The sequence below is a fragment of the Hippopotamus amphibius genome, chromosome 6 (assembly GCF_030028045.1).
Source record: "Hippopotamus amphibius kiboko isolate mHipAmp2 chromosome 6, mHipAmp2.hap2, whole genome shotgun sequence".
Taxonomy (NCBI): Eukaryota; Metazoa; Chordata; class Mammalia; order Artiodactyla; family Hippopotamidae; genus Hippopotamus; species Hippopotamus amphibius.
In genome coordinates, this window is record NC_080191.1 from 68,493,483 (window position 1) to 68,510,063 (window position 16,581).

The following is a 16,581-nucleotide window of genomic DNA, read 5'->3' on the forward strand; positions in this document are numbered from 1 at the left end:
TTTTTTCAGTTACATTTTAAAGGGAAAAGGAAAAATATTATATGCAGTTGTGCTGAAATGAAATTCTGCAGTAAGATGAAATATGAGCTCTGCTGTGAAACAGACATTGAAAGTGTGACCATATGGAGTGAAGCAGCATTTATTGGAAAACTCAGATCTTTTGTGTGACACCACTACTTATGTTTGAGATTCACAAATAGCAGTGCTAGCTTAAATGAGATGATGATACTTTAAAAGAAAAAGAGGGAAGAATGTGAAGAAAAAGGAACCTTCATGCACTGTCGGTGGAAATATAAATTGATGCAGCCACTATGAAAAACAGTATGGAGATTCCTCAAAAAATTAAAAATAGAACTACCATATGATCCTGCAATGTCACTCCTGAGTATTTATCCAAACAAAACAAAAATGCTAATTAAAAAAGATATATGTACCCCTATGTTAATTGCATTATTTACAGTAGTCAAAATATGGAAGCAACCCAAGTGCCCATCAATAGATGAATGAATGAAGAGGATGTGGTATATATATAGAATGGACTATTACCTAGCCGTAACAGAAAATGAAATCTCGCCATTTGCGACAACACAGGTGGACCTAGAGAGTATTATTGTAAGTGAAATAAGTCAGACAGAGAAAGACAAATACTGTGTGGCTTCACTTATATGTGGAATCTAAAAAAAAAAAAAAGAAGCAAGTGTAAAAACATGAAACAAAAGCAGAGTTATAGATACAGAGAACAAACAGGTGTTGCCAGAGGGGAGGGGGATGGGTGGAAGAAAGAAATAAGTGAGGGAGATTAAGAGTACCAACTTCCAGCTGCAAAATAATTGAGTCACAGGTATGAAATATACAGTGTGGGAAATATAGTCAATAACAATGTAATATCTTTGTATGGTGTTATAGAGTTAACCAGATTTATTGGGTTGATTATTTTGAAATGTATAGAAGAACAGAAATCACTGTTATGTAATAGGAACTAACATAGTGTTGTGCGTCAGTTATATTTCGAAAACAAACTCACAGCAAGAGAGAGCAGATTGGTGGTTACTAGAGACAGAGGGTGGCGGGAGGGGAATTGGATGAAGGCAGTCAAAAGGTACAAACGTCCAGTTAAAAGATAAGTACTAGCGATGTAATGTTGAGCATGATAAATATCATTTATGCTGCTGTATGTTATATGTAAAAGTTGTTAAGAGAGTAAATCCTGAGTTCTCATCATAAGAAAAACAATTTTTTCTATTTCTTTAATTTCGTATTTACAGGAGATGATGATGTTCACTAAACTTGTGATAATCATTTCATGATGTATGTTAAGTCAAATCACTATGCTGTACACCTTACACTTATACAGTGATATATGTCAATTACATCTAAATAAAATTGGAGGAAAAAAAAAGAGGGCAGAATTTCCAGTGTGGATAGGACTTTATTTTACTAAAACTAGGAAGTAAAATAAAATCATACAGGGAGAAGTCTTCACTATGATATTACCTGAACTCAAAGGATAATTCTCTTGTATCTTATGGCTTTAGTTAGTGCGATTTGTATAATCCTGTGTCAAGATCCTCTAGTGTTGAGGTAGGATGACTGTAATAAATCTAGCAGACTAGATGGAGAAACGAAAGTATTTTTCAAAACTAGCTAAGACCACTTATGAGTTGTAACTGAGTATGTCTGGCAAAAATAGATGAAAGACAAAAGGAACTAATAATTGGGGTAGAAATATGAAATTAAAAGAAAAAAAAAGAATCTTAGAGACTGTCCAACTTGACTTCCCACTTCTGCTCTGATCTCCCATGCCTGTTAGTCTGCGCCCAGGAAACTACATGTGGGACAGACAGGCAACTGCATAAAAATCAGCAAGGGTCTTTAGCTCTAGAGCAAGATAAGAAGAGACTCTACAGAGAGTCAACTTTGCCTGTGCCAAGATCTCTTTTTCAAAAAACTAGTCTGTGATAAAATGAGAACAATAAGAGTGCTGTCTCTGCCTCCTCTTTCCCCTCCCTCTGCCTCCACCCTGCCTCTTCCTCTCTCTTATTTCATGGAAATAGAAACTCTTGAGATATCCGCATCTCTTACCAACTAATGATATTAACTGGCTTTCGTTTTAGTGTCTTTGTCAACAATTCATCAAGATGTCTATTGCCCATTTCTTTCTTTGTTTTTGTTTAGGAAACTGTATCAGTTCATAAGATGGTGCTATAGACCAATTTCTGCATTATCATGCAGACATTTTAGCTCTTTATAGCTATGTCTCTATTTTGTCTTTGCATTTTATTATACAGCTACAGGGTCCACTTAGGTGAGTCTCCAAGAAAATAATTAATAGGAACAGCCTGTCCTAAAAGGAGTGTCCCAGAAATGTCAAAAATTTTAATAATTTAAAAAAAATTTTACATATTTCAAGGTTTTAAAAATGTTGGAGTGAAGTCATAGGATTTTAGTTACAGGTAATATTGGGCCATTGAAGTCCAAACTAGGTAATTTGAAAGAGAGACATTTTTTTCCTAAAGGTCCCCACCCCCCCATTCATTTTTTTAAACCATTTGTTGTTGATTTGCTGGTAGTCTGTTTAGGGAAAACGGGGACCATGAAAAGTGAAAATATAGCAAAGGATGTTTGGCCAATGTTTATTATGCCAGACATCATTCTAAACTCTTCACCTGGATTATTTCATTTACAATAATATTAACACAAAACTTTAACAAAAACCAATACCATAAAATAGGAACCACTGTCGTCTCTGTTTTTTACAGATGAAGGGACTGAGACACAGAGAAGTTTAGCAGCTGACCAAGGTCACACAGCGAGTAGGTAGCATAGAACTTTGGCCACCTGATTCCATATTGCTAAACTTCCCTAAAATCTGTCTCTGACAGAAAACCAGGTGCTATATCTCTGGTAAAAGTTGAAAAGCACTTATATTGACTATTGTGAGCATGTTTATAAAGAATTTGGACCCTGGAATTAGTTTTACAATGGCTTTTCAGTCTGTTTTAATATGTGACTAATACAGGTTTTATTGATTAAAAACTGCTATAAGGAATCCCTAGTTAAATAATCCCTTTTTTAGTAAGCATTATAAAATTATCAAATTGTGCAACAGTTGATATTGTCATAAATTTTGACCAGTTTTCTTTTTTACACAAGTAGGCATTATTTATAACATCATGTTTGTGATACTGATTTTTTTTTTTTAATTTAAGAACTAGAAGATTTCATTCTCTATCTTTTTAAAAGGTTGTAGGTAATCTAAGTTTTCAAATACCAATAAATTTTCCACATTACTGACGGGAAATTTGGCTAGCGACCCTTCTGGCCCAGCTTACAGTTCTTCAAATGTAGTCTAGATAACTAATGGTTATTTATGTATATATTTATATAATATAATACAGATGGTTTGGCTGTATGCTGTGAGCTCTGAGTGTGAGGGGTTTGATCATTAATTTCATGTTCAATGCGTAATGTTATTTCCCAGCATTGGTTACTAATGTTCTTCTGTAAATGACCAGATCCTCGCCTGAAACATAGAAACATAACTCAAGGAATCTTTTCTATTTTTAATATCCTTTAAAGCTTTTATTTTGCTATGTTCTAGAAGAATGGAAAAGCAATAATTTAAAAATCAGCAATATAAAAGAAGTGAAATATACAGCAAGTTTATTGTATGCTCTTTTTTTAAAAAAAATTGCTTTTACATTCTCAACAAACATGAACAAAAGCTATTAGATAAATAAGATTCATTGTGATGATACACTGTGGAACGGAGTATAGGTTTTTTATTTTTGTTACATAGTTGACTTAATTAAAAGTACTCAGTTAAAAATAAAAGCATCAAGAAAGCACAACTGACTATTCTGTGCCAAATACTTTCTAGTCACTAACTGGTTTCTCCGGACTCATTATGTGCCTGGTTTTTAGTTTTACTAGTGATTATTTTATTTGAGTTAATTGTGAATAGATTTGAAGTATTCACAAAACCTTTAGGAAAATTGTATCTTACTTTATTTGGAGCACTTTGAGATGGCGCATTATTTGTTGCTTAGGCAGAGCTTATTTATTACTCAAGCCTCAGGAGAGGATGCTGTTACATCTTTATGCTGTAAGTTTCCCCCTAGGGAAGGGAGAAGGGAGCGAGTTCCTTACTTCAGATCTGTTTTTACTCTCAACCTTGTTTTCAAACTTCTGTTGTCCTAACCTTGTTATTGTACCATCTTTATATTTTCTATTAAATGTGTCTGTTTCAGTGGGGAGAAGAAAGGGTGGACATAGTGATTCTTAGACTAGTTTGCTTGCCTGGGCTGATAGTTTAGGGAAATCAGCTCTGTTTCAGCCTACACCATGATGATGGAGGTTGCAGGAACCTGTGAAATATTAGAGTGAGAAAAATGGACATGACCTCTTAACAGCTCAGGGACAATGGGATGCAGCTGAAAACCATCTGTGAATGCTTTTGAGACTGTCACGTATTCTTTCTTTAGTATTCTTTCTTGTTCTTCTCAATTAATGAATTCCTCCCCCACTTTCTTCTTCATTTCTTTCTAAACAGTACTTTCTTCACTTTATACCTTCTTGACATTTACTGTTTCTTTCATATGCCTTAAAAAATATTTTATAGGCCATTTAAGTGCCTTCTGGGGCTTCCTAGTTAATGTTGAAAATTCCCTTCAGTTGTGGAGTTGATTATTGAGTTGTTTGGGAGCTCAGTGTGACCACTACTTGAATTTATCTTGGTCTTGAAGATGAACAGATGTCACTTCTTTTAAGACAGCTATTGTTGTCTGAAAATGTTAACATGAGTACTTTTTAGAAGGCTTTTAGAAAATATAACTTTTATATTCCAAATCCCTTATGGTGTTTTAGAAAACGTAGCAGGCAGTAATTGTTTTCTTCTAAGATTCTAAAATACTCTTTAAGGTAACAACAATTCTCTAGTGTGAGGCTTTGAATGGAGAGGGAGTTAATTGGAGGTGTCATGAAGTGACGCTGTGTAAATTTTTAACTTACAAGTTCCTTAGATCTGTTTGCTCTACCTCACCTCTCTTTTCAGAAATTTACACAAAGAAAAGATAGATTGCCGAAGCACATCAGCACATGATATAAGGATTTACAATCTTTTTTTCTGATTGACATACATGAAACCCTCATGTTCAATTTTAGTTGAGTGAGGCATGACTTTACTTACTGTCATAACTTTATGCAATTTGACCAACATCTTCCTTAAGTTGCACTACTAATGAAATGGGAAAAAAGTAAAAAAATGGAACCAAAGACTGTTTCCTATGAACACAAAGGAATGTTGGGGAAAAAAAAATAAAGTTTATAATCTATAATTTGCCAAAGATAGGAAAGGCTATGGTAATAATAAGTGCTTAATTCAAAAGTTGTTACCATCCAAAGATCAAGTACTCTAAATATATTTGTGAAAATGTCAAAAAAATCTGAGTGGACATGTTATCAGTGTTATGTTACTTTCATTGGTTCTTTCTTATGAGGGGCTTTTGGTGGATCTGGTTGTATATGTTATCTTTGCTGGGGTAGAGATCAGTCAGTCATCTTTTATCATCACCGCATTTTGGATTTCAGAGTTTTGGATCTGATTTAGTGGATTTGCTATACATTTTAATTTGTTCTCTAATATACCCCCAAACTTCTGAATTTGATGTTTGTGAATGTCCATTAATTGTATACTTCTGATTTTCCTGGAAAAGTAAAAATTATCAAAATCGACACAAGAAGAAAAGGAAAACTCAAATATTCTTGTAGTGTGAAAGAAATTGAGCCAATAGTTCATCTTCCCTTAAAGACAGGATCAGGCCCAATTGATTTTATAAGTAAGTTCTGCTGGAGTTCAGTTTTATAGACAAACTCTTTGAGAAAATAAAGAACCTGGTCCCTCTCATCTAATGAAGTTAGTATAACTTTAAAGCCAGACAAGGACAATTCAACAAGAAAAAACTGTAGACCATTCTCACTCATAAACTTAGATGCAAAGTTTTTATAGCAAACTGAAGCCAGAAATATTCAAGACCAAGTTGAATTTATTCCAGGAATGGCATATTGGTTTAACAGTAGACAATCTATTAATATAATTCATTATACTAGCTGACTAAAAGAAGAAAAACTACATAATCCTGTCAGTGAACGCAGAAAGAACATTCAAAAATTTTTAGCACCCGATAATAATGAAAAGAAGAAAATAAAATTCTTAGTAGATTAATAACTTCCTTTACTTGATAACGGTTATCTACCAAAAACCTACAACAAATATTATATTTAATGGTAAGCATTGAAAGTATTACTTTAAAAATCAGAAACCAGGAGACCTGCTGTGACTAATTTTGTTTATTGTTGTACTGGATGTCCTAGCCAGTGCAATAAGATGAGAATAAGAATTAAAAATTTATAAGAACAGGAGAAAAGAAAGAAAAATGTCATTTATTGACAAAGGGTATGATTTTCTACATAGAAAACCCAATTTAATCTGTGTATTGCTTATTAGAATTAGTTGGAGTGTTTAACAGTGTTGTTACAAATAAACATCAAACACAACTAAACATATAATTTTTTAAAAATATCAATATCGACAGTAGCAATTACAGATGTGTAGATGTGTCTTTAAAAAATCATTTGAGGTCTTTATGGAATAATTATGAAACTTAAAATTATTAGAAGACCAATTTTAAATGATTTTTTAAAAACAGATTATGTTCACAGATTCATTGCAATAGTAAATTATTACCTAATTGATATATAGATTCAGTTCAACTCCAAACAACATCCAAGTAGGATTTTTCCTTGAAACTTGACAAGTTGACTCTAAAATGTGCTGGAAGAATTAGAGCCCTAAATAATGCAAACAGGTAGAACTGGGCAGGGGATAATATCTGCTACGTATTGATGTGAAGCAGCAGCCCACGTGTGGATGATGTTGGCACCACTCATGTCTGTGTTGCTCACAAGACACTCAGACACAGCCCTGATAGCACCTGCCCTGCTGCTCACCTGCAGAGCCGTGGGACCAGATCAAGTAGGTTCCGCTTGACTTCTCCTCCTAGCATGTTCCTCCTATTTTACATCTGCTTCCAGGGATGAAATGGAAAGGAATATATACATCACCAACAGGGAGGGCTTTGACTGTCAGTGGTCCAAAGCAAGGACTCTAGAGCCAGGCCGTCTGGATTCAAATCCCAGCTCCACCTCTATTTGCTGTATGATCTGCTGGTTATTTAAACTTCTTCTGCTTCAGTTTCCTCATCTGGAAAATGGGGGAAATAACATTACTTTTTACATACTGTCATTGTGAAGATTAAATGAACTAATATGCATAAAACTAGCAGAACATTATTTGGCACACAGTATTTGGGAAGTATTAGCTATTACTGTTTTTCTTTCTTTACACTGTTATGTTTTTCTCAAAAAGCTTTCATCAGTGTGTCATCCTTTGACACTTTTGCATCAGGTTTCATTCAATGTTAAATTGCTGGCGTTCAAACAATATATTCTTTATGTGATAAAAACTGTGACTGGTGGGTTTATTTAACAAATGAATACGGAACCTTCTTTAAAAGCTGGGGTTTAAAGAACTGTCAGGCCAAAGATCAGTTTCGTAGGGAGAGACATTTGTCAATGAGACAGCAGTACAATGGAAATGTGTACACAATACAATCTAAATACAGAGGAAAGGTACCTGAAGGAACCTAAGAAAATCAATCCTGAAGAATGTAGGATTTTCTCTGAGATTTGAAGAATGAGGAAAAGTGACCTGAGCATGTAAGCAGGTAAACCAGGGCTGATATGACCAGAATTCCATTCATAGGAAGCAGGTATTTAATGACCTTTACAAGGTTGGGGCAACAGGATGTGTGTTGATGGAAGGACACCATCAGACACAGGTAAAGAATTTAGTTTCATTCATGGAAAATGATACAGGTCCTTATGGAAATGAATGAGTCAGGTGATGACACAGCGTGCTCTCACATGGAGGTACAGCTTTGCATTTTCCCCTGGAGTCGTGCCACTGTGGATTGATACGGGCCCTCATTGCCTTCCTCCTGACCCCAGCTTCCTCCTGGGAGTTGGCTCCCTGCCTGCTGGAGATTCTTCTGCCTGCTAACCAAAAGCTAGTGGCTGGTACGGGTAAACCACAACATGCTTCTGACTGATGTTCACTGTGAGACTGAGTGATGTGAAGGCCACTTTCCAGAAGCATTTCCTCATCAGGCCAAGCGCCAGGCCATCTCAATCTGTTCATGAAACTCCATATGTACTCCTGAAGCAGAACCTTGGTCCTCAAGCCTCTCCTGTCATTTAAATCATGTAACTAGCCGCTTATTCTGAAACTTGCTCCTCATCCCTTCAGCTGCTCTTTACTTCCAGCTTTTCTTTCCTGAGAGGCATAATGACATCGGAGAAAAAGCTTTTATTTAATTAGACTGACTGGGGTTAAAATCTACCGTGCAGTAGCTGTGTTTTCTTGGGAAAGTTGTTTTCTTTACTAAATCTCAGTTTTCTTATCTGAGAAATGGGGATGATCAGTCTACCTACAGGGATGATATAAGATAATGTGTGCAGAGCGTATTGCCTAATACATCATAGGAAAGCAGTAAGTTGCTTGCATTTTCTCTTTTCTCCATGTTCTAAAATTGGACTGTAATCTCTTTGAAATGTGTCCCTCAACCCCTGTCAGTTTTCTGTGCTTTACAGCTAATGATTTTCTATTACATTTTTTTCACACACATTCCCCATGAAAGAGTATGCCTCTCTTTTAAAACTTCAGTAAATTGAAACTTAAAAGTCTCCAGATGTGTCCACTAATGACTACAAAAATACCTTCTAGTGAAAAATATTAATATCACACTAAAAGGGTAACAAACTACAAGATATATAGACATTTTAGAAAATTTGTAAATTATTTGTGTTTACTTTAGGCATATTTAATTTTAATACGGAACATTACCTAAATGTCTAAATGGACATTTATTAGTTCTTGTCTCATTCTTTTTAGCAGAATGTGAATTTCACTCCAATGAAGTAGAATTTTTTTTTTAATTAGGATGTAAACCCATCTAAAGAGAAAAAATTTAGTGAAATTGTAGATGACCCATTCAGATGGAATTGTGTCCAGATGTGCCTTGGACTACTTACTGCTATAAATGTCTTCAAATAAAAAAAAACTTTAAAAGATACAGAAACTTTTTAAAGTAAAATCATAGACAACCTTATACTTCATTCAGTGCAACCCAGCAAAGCTTTGAGAATGCCAAATCCTGCAAAGGTCTCTGCAATTACAAGGAAGGGATGGTTTCTGGCCCCCAAAAGCTTACAGTCTAATAAGGAATAAAACAAACACACTAATTAATGATAACATAAAATAGAAGAAAATGAGCAAAATTGGAAAAACAGAAAAGATTACACTAAACTCTAAGGTCCATGAAGCAGTGACTATTCCTTATCATATTTGTCCCTCTGTACCTAAGTGTATATATCATTTTATTTTTACTCTGTTAGGATTTGCCTGTGTGTGTGTGTGTGTGTGTGTGTGTGTGTGTGTGTGTGTGTGTGCGCGCGCGCGCGCGCTTTTTGTTTACTTTTTTTTTCCCCATTTGGCATTATATCATGATGTCCCATATCCTTAATTATGTTCCAGAATATTATTTAATGGCTATAAGGTGTTCCATTATACAAGATTAGTTTAAACCTTCTTTTATCATTGACCATTTGTTTGTCTGTTCATCCCTTCACACCTCAGCAGAAATGAAAGAGCAAAATTTCACTAATGTTGATTTTTAATATAAAGTGTATTCAAATATATTTTCTACTATATGCATCAGAGTTTACTAACTTTGATCATTACATTATATTTCAACAAGGTTAAATTACACCTTATACATATAATTGTTAAACAGTACTATTCAGATTAAATAAGAAAAATAGGTAGATTTTCTTACATACTAATGTAGCTTGCCATTCATAAATGTATACACACATATATATCACATATATGCACACTCACAGAACTTTTATATTTTCACTAAAATTAAATAATCTGTTGTGTACCTGCTATTATTTGTTGTAATATTATTTTGTTACTTGTTAAAATACTTCCTTATAATAAACATATTGGTTATTTTTTGGTCTACTATTAACAATATGGATCATTAACAGTAAATTTGAAGCACAAGATACATTTTACCTACTATTTTTGTCTCGTACATTCTGTAGCCTCATCATTAATTTGATGAAATTATTTCTCTGAAATATTTACTTGTCATATAGTATTGACTTGTAGTTATTTTAGTTAGTGAGGAAGTAGAATTATCCTGTAATTTAGCCTGTCATTTTTTTCATCTATAAGACGCAGCTCATAGTGTTTCATTGCGATGATGTGAAGAGTACTTTCTTTAAAAACATGTAAAGCAACGACCACAGTTTCCGACATGTCATAGGCACAGAAGAAGTGAGCACTTCGTTCTCTTTCATTTCTATCTGTACCATAAGTTCGACCATAAACTGATCTGTAGAAGATTCTATAAGGAAAAATGCTCTATCACTTGGAGCCTTCTAAAAAGTGAAAATATCTGTCAGGGATGTCACTCCCGTCAGGCAAGTTGCTGGACTAGAGTGACTTCTGAAGTCTCCTGCATGTTCTGTAATTTCAGAGTTCTGAAACAGTGAAAGTAACCAGTAGGTTTCATTAGGTAGTACAGTCTCGAGTTGTGGATAATTTAGTTTGACAGTTAAATCATAAAACAGATGTTAAAACATTTACAAACCTCAATGAGCTATTTTTTAATTGAGTCCAATCATCTTAAGAACTTAAGCTATACTTGTCTTTGATTTTCCTTGAATCATAATTTAATTTGTTTAAAAAAGTAATTCTAGTTCTGTGTTTTTATGAGACAAAATATTCAGTGAAACTCAAACACAAACCAATTAATTTTTCTCATTTTACATCAGGTTTTTTTTTTTCCATATTACATAGTCATTATTCTGACTTTTTACAAGGATAAAAATATACTTCTTTCCATTAGAACTTAACTTCCCAGCAACCACTAAGTTCCTATCATACAATTATATGATGGGTAACAACATAAGCAAATGTGTGCATGATGTCCACCTTTCATGCAATTCAACTTCTCTCTTAATTAAAGGAGAAAATTGTGAAATCAAAATACTTCCCACAGAGAATTCTTAAAGTGTTTCATACTGCTAACTTTTGTCTTGTGATTTCTGCTTTCTTTGCCTAGAAGTACTGGCAGAAATGAGAAGAAAGTGATCTTACTTGTTTTAATCCCTCAGTGGCTAACTGTTGTTCCCTTGCCTCCTGGGTGCAGGTTGGGTTACAGAAAGCTTTGCACAGACCACTCTGACCTTGGATTGCAATGGACGGCAGAAACCATTTAGGAGCACCTAACAGTGTGGTTTTCATTCTGTTTGTTTTTAGATGTTCTAAGTTGGATCAAGTCAGGCTTCCCAGAAGAGAAGCTTGGGGTGGGGTTTAGAATTAGAGCAGCATTTCTCCAAAGATGAAGATTTACCCTCTCGCCTTTTGACATTAGGCACTCTCTCTGGGCTTGCTCTAATTCTTTAATACGTTTTCCTCCCCATTCCTTTCAGCCTTCGTTGAGCTGTCAGGATCGCATGAGGCCTCGCTCTCGGCCTAGGCTTCTGATGCACATACTGGGGGCCTCTGCAGCTTTTCCCTCCACCCTCTAGGGGTAGACGTGACCTAGAATCTGAAGACCACTGTATGCTTTTCTATTTTTTTTGGCAGTGTTGGGTCTTCGTTGCTGTGTGCTGGCTTTCTCTAGTTGCATCCAGCAGGGGCTACTCTTCATTGCTATGAGCGGGCTTCTCAGTGTGGTGGCTTCTCTTGTTGTGGAGCATGGGCTCTAGGCACGTGGGCTCAGCAGTTGTGGCTTGAGGGCTCTAGAGCACAGGCTCAGTAGTTGTGCACATGGGCTTAGTTGCTCCCCGGTCTGTGGGATCTTCCTGGACCAGAGCTTGAACCTGTGTCCCCTGCATTGGTAGGCAGATTCTTAACCACTGTGCCACCAGGGAAGTCCCTGTGTGCTTTTCTATTGCTACCATAACAAATTACCCCAAACTTAGGGGCTTGAAACAACACAAATTTATCGTTTTGCAGTTTGTAGGTCTGGAGTCAACACATCTCAGTCGGCTAACATCAAGGTGTGAGCAGGGCCACCTTCCTTTCTGGAGGATTCTCTAGGGGTCATATGTGTTTTTCCAGCTTCTGGAGGCTGCTGACATTCCTTGGATCGTGGCGCCTCCTCCGTCTTCAAAGCCAACAACGCTGCATCTCTGTCTCCCTGTAGCGTCACGTCTCCATGTCACTGCCTCCAGCTGGGGAAAATTCTCCAGATTTAAGGATTTCTGTAGTTCAAAGGGTCCCACCTGGGTTAATCCTTCCCATCGCAAGGCCTTGAACCACTTCTGCCAAGCCCCTTTTGCTATGTAACATATGTAACATAGAGTTTCAGGGGGTTAGGACGTGGGCGTTTTTCAGAACAATTATTCTTTCTACCACCATCTCCTTCTCTCTTTTTTTTATTGGGCCACTCAAGTCTGGGGCCCTGCAGGAGACTCCCCATCCCCTTCTCCCTCAGCACAGTGGGCCAGGAGATAGTCCTTTTAAAAGCACAAAACTCAGTGCATCTGGCTCCAGGCCAGGGCTCTTCAGCCTGCCTGTTTTCTTTCTGTTTAACAGGCTGGAGTTTTGGCTCTCCCTCCCTCTGCTTTCTCCTGGCAGCTCTAGGTCTTGTTTTGAATTCTTCCTGCAACTTTCCTCAGCTCCCCATGTCGGAACATACGGTGTACTCCATAGATTTGGCTGTAGCATCCCAACAGTTGTGGGTGTTTGGTCAGTAACCCACAACCCGACCAACCCTTCCTCCTTCCCGTTGCAGCTTTGCTCTTTAAAGAGCAGTTCGGGGCTCCTAAAACCAGATGAGAAATTTAATCAGTTAATCATTCAAAGGGGCAGGGCATAAGAATAATCGGGTAAAAGTTGTGGTCTGATAGTGAGACGTGCAGTGCAATCATTGCCGTGTACAGGATGGATGTGTGTACATATGTGTATATATATGTGCATACGTGTGTGTGTTATAATGGGAGCTAAGGAAAGGGAAGCCCTCAGGTCCCCCTGGGGGATTCAGAGAATGTTGTTCAGATGAAGCTGGGACTCGGTAGCCAATAGCATGACCATCCTAACCAGAGAAGTCCTTTGCTTTCCCTCAGTCTTTATGGAAAGAGCTATGCTTCTGGAATTGTCGATGTGGAAAAGAATTACAAGTCACAATCTGCATTTTTCTTCTGTCTCTCACCCCTTGTTTTTAAAGGGGAGCAGTGGGAAGTCAGAATACTGGCTGACATCTTGCTAAGAGGGTGGACTTGCGCAGATTTCTTTTCTGTTTTCCCGCTGGTGGCATCCAGCTCAACACATTATGTTTGAGTGAGTTGATAATGTTAAGCTTTCAGAATGGTATACGGCATGCAGAAAACATTCAATGGTGTTGTAATATCTCACTGTCACCATTTATCATGATCTCTCTTGAATGACTCATCACTTTTCTGCCCTAATCGTATGGAAGAAGTGTCTGGATTCAAGCCAGCTTTTCTCTCATTTATGGTTCAGGAGTTTCCTCTGGATGTCTAAGAAACCTTGTAGTCCTCTGGCTATATATATACATAAGTGAATGTGTACTGAAGCTATGTGGATACCACTTCCAGATGAGGGGATGTGTTTAGTTAAGTATAAGAATTGTCAAGTTCCTACAAGATAATTTCCAATGCTTAATTTATATTAGAAAGTTGACCTCATATTTTTTTTTCTTTAAATTATGTAATTACTGTTTTTGAGTGGTGAGATTATTATTATTTTGGAGAAGGATCATTTAAGAGAAACCGATTTTTATTCTAAACTATGTAATTATCATCTTAAATAAAAGTGATCTTTGAAGTAGCTTCTTTTAAAATATTAGTAAAGTTGTAGAATCAAGTTTCTTGGGAATTGGGTTGTCAGCTATATGTTGTATTTGCTTGTAAATCTTTAACGAAATAGGAAACATTGTGTAACTGTTGCTGAATGTAAATAAATATGTTGCCAAATTTAAAAGGTGCTAAATATGAACATTCTCCTTAATCTCAAATGAGCAAAATGAAATCTGTCATATCAAAGTGAACATTTTTTTAAATAAAGCATGAATTCAACTTTTATAAAACTATTATAAATAAGTCTTCTTTTCTTCCAAATTTGATTCAGTATGTTTACCTTTTAAAATTTGTTTTATTACACTATCATATTGCGAATAGTGGCAAATATGTCCTTATATCATTTTCTTCAGCTTCTGGCTTTATAATGTCTATAAATATTTTCTTATAACATTTATATATATACATGCAACAATGACCATATTTTTGAAATATTAGTAGAAACATAATACCTTCTCAGAGATAGTTTTTTGGCTACTGATTCAATGAAACCTTCCATACTCTCACAAAAATGAGATATTTTCTGACTGTACCTGGGATGTGGCCCTCCCATAAAGTGTGTAATGAATAAAATTCTAATAAAAATACCGAGGCACACAGTACACCCAGGACAGAGTCTTTCCTGAACTAAGCAAGTTTACATAATGAAAGTGGTGACATTTTTAACAGATAAAAAATTAGACAGTGCACAGTTGACCCCTGAACAATGCGGGGGTTAGGGGTGCTGACCCTCCACACGTAACTTATGGTTGGTTCTCTGTATCTGTGTTTCCACATCAGGGTATGTGTAGTACCATAGTATTCATTATTTTTAAAATGTGCTTTTTAGTGGGCCTGCGCAGTTCAAACCCGTGTTGTTCAAGGGTCAGCTGTAGCTGATCTAGGGCAGGCAGCTTTCACCTCACGTGCAATCCCTGTCACTCTTGGTAGGTGCTCTTTCCTTCTGGCCTCAGAGAAGAAGGGCGCCAGGATCCGATAGTGACACCCACCACGGATGTGGACTGTCGGCCCTGAATGAGGAGTGGCACAAGTTGTCCCTCTTTAAATGACCAGGTGGGAAGGGATGTGGAGAACAGTAGCCCTCTCATCTTCTGATTTGTAACTGGGGATCTTTCCCCAATTCTGTTGGGTAACGTTTCCTGGAAAACCCTGCTTCTGTAGTCACATCCTTCCTCAAAGAAGGTGCTCTGAATAGGACACCTGGGGAATGAATGGTCATGGTAATTTAATTCACCTGGACATAGATGAGTGGCCATCCATGTGGTCATGAGAATGATGTTAGATTCCTAATATGCTCTTTTCAAGGCTAAAAATGTTTATATTTTTCATTAACATGACCATAATTTACTAAATCCTCAGAAACTTTCAGAGAAGGCAGCTTGCCTAAATTTTACAGAAAGAATTATATTTAAATGAAGAATAGTTCTTTACCCTGAAGGGTTATCATCTTTAATGTATCTCAACTGATATGAAATAGGAAACTAATGTCTAATATCCCTGGGAGCTGTAAAATATTCACTAGTAATCAAAACATAAAATGTTTCTTTCCTGATTTTCTGTTCCTCTCTACTACCGATCACGTTTTGTAAAATATAAACAATCACACCTGGGATTTCCATTAGGAAAAGTATGATCATGAAATCATATGTGTCTTCTCACCATATATATATATATTGTAGTATTTTGGTGAATATCAAACTTTAAATAAGCAGAACAGATATTTTACATGGAGTGGACCATGTGTGCTTGGCAATAGAGGAGCAATGATGGATAAAACATGGTACCTGCCTTGGAGGAGCATTCATTTAAGAGAGGAGGTGCTCCAGTTTGGATCATCACTATGTGAAGTAGATACGTACATTATTTAGCAGCTATGAAGTGAGTAGTTATGCAGAATACTGCCATCATTTCTCCTTTATTTACTACAAAGCTCCCATTTTAAAGTCCATGGAAGGCAGGCTGTGGTATGTGTGTTCTAAACAAAAACGGATCTACTAGGAATTGGGATCTGCCTCGCCACCTTTAGCTAGAGAAGACTTTGGCTTAGTGACTTGTGGTTGTGTGGAAATGAAAAGCAGATTATTGGGAAATATATTCACAAGGGGAGGACTTTCAAGTTGCAAAAATAGCATGAATCCAGAGTAGTATAAAATCATAATTTCTCCATCATTACCAATAAACATTTATGAAGACTCCCAAGAGTGACTGGTTCTGGATTGTACATCTTAGGGTAAACTTGCCTTTGCCTTCTGTTCTTGCTGTCCTGTAGTTGCCCAAAATGTTGTTAATTTGCCAAGTGACTTTTTAAAAATATAGCCTAGTGTGTCTGTGGGTTAAAAAAAAAATTAAACTAATTTTGGTGAATCTATAACAATTTATAAAAGAGCATAACAATTAAGAACTCAGGCTCTGAAATTGGACAGAACTGATTTCCAGTATTGTTTCTGCCACATGCAAACTCGGACAAGTCACCTGCCTTACGAACAAGCTTCTTCCCACTCATAGGGTTCATGAGGATTAATGAGGTAATTCAAGTCACATGCTTAATACTGCCTCCTGGTCTAT

General features: G+C 36.4%; 1 protein-coding gene across 3 annotated transcripts in view; it reads left to right on the plus strand.

Annotated features, from left to right (window-relative positions):
- BCKDHB (branched chain keto acid dehydrogenase E1 subunit beta) overlaps positions 1-16,581 on the plus strand; it is a 220,359-nt gene that overhangs the window by 180,194 nt on the left and 23,584 nt on the right. The window contains exon 10 of one of the 3 annotated variants that reach the window (XM_057738018.1): positions 10-2,210. The exons of the other annotated variants lie outside the window; for them this stretch is intronic. Coding sequence (XP_057594001.1) covers positions 10-168 — 159 coding nt within the window. The 3' untranslated portion in view covers positions 169-2,210. Of the gene's footprint in view, positions 1-9; positions 2,211-16,581 lie in introns of those variants that run through there. 3 annotated transcript variants of the gene reach the window in all.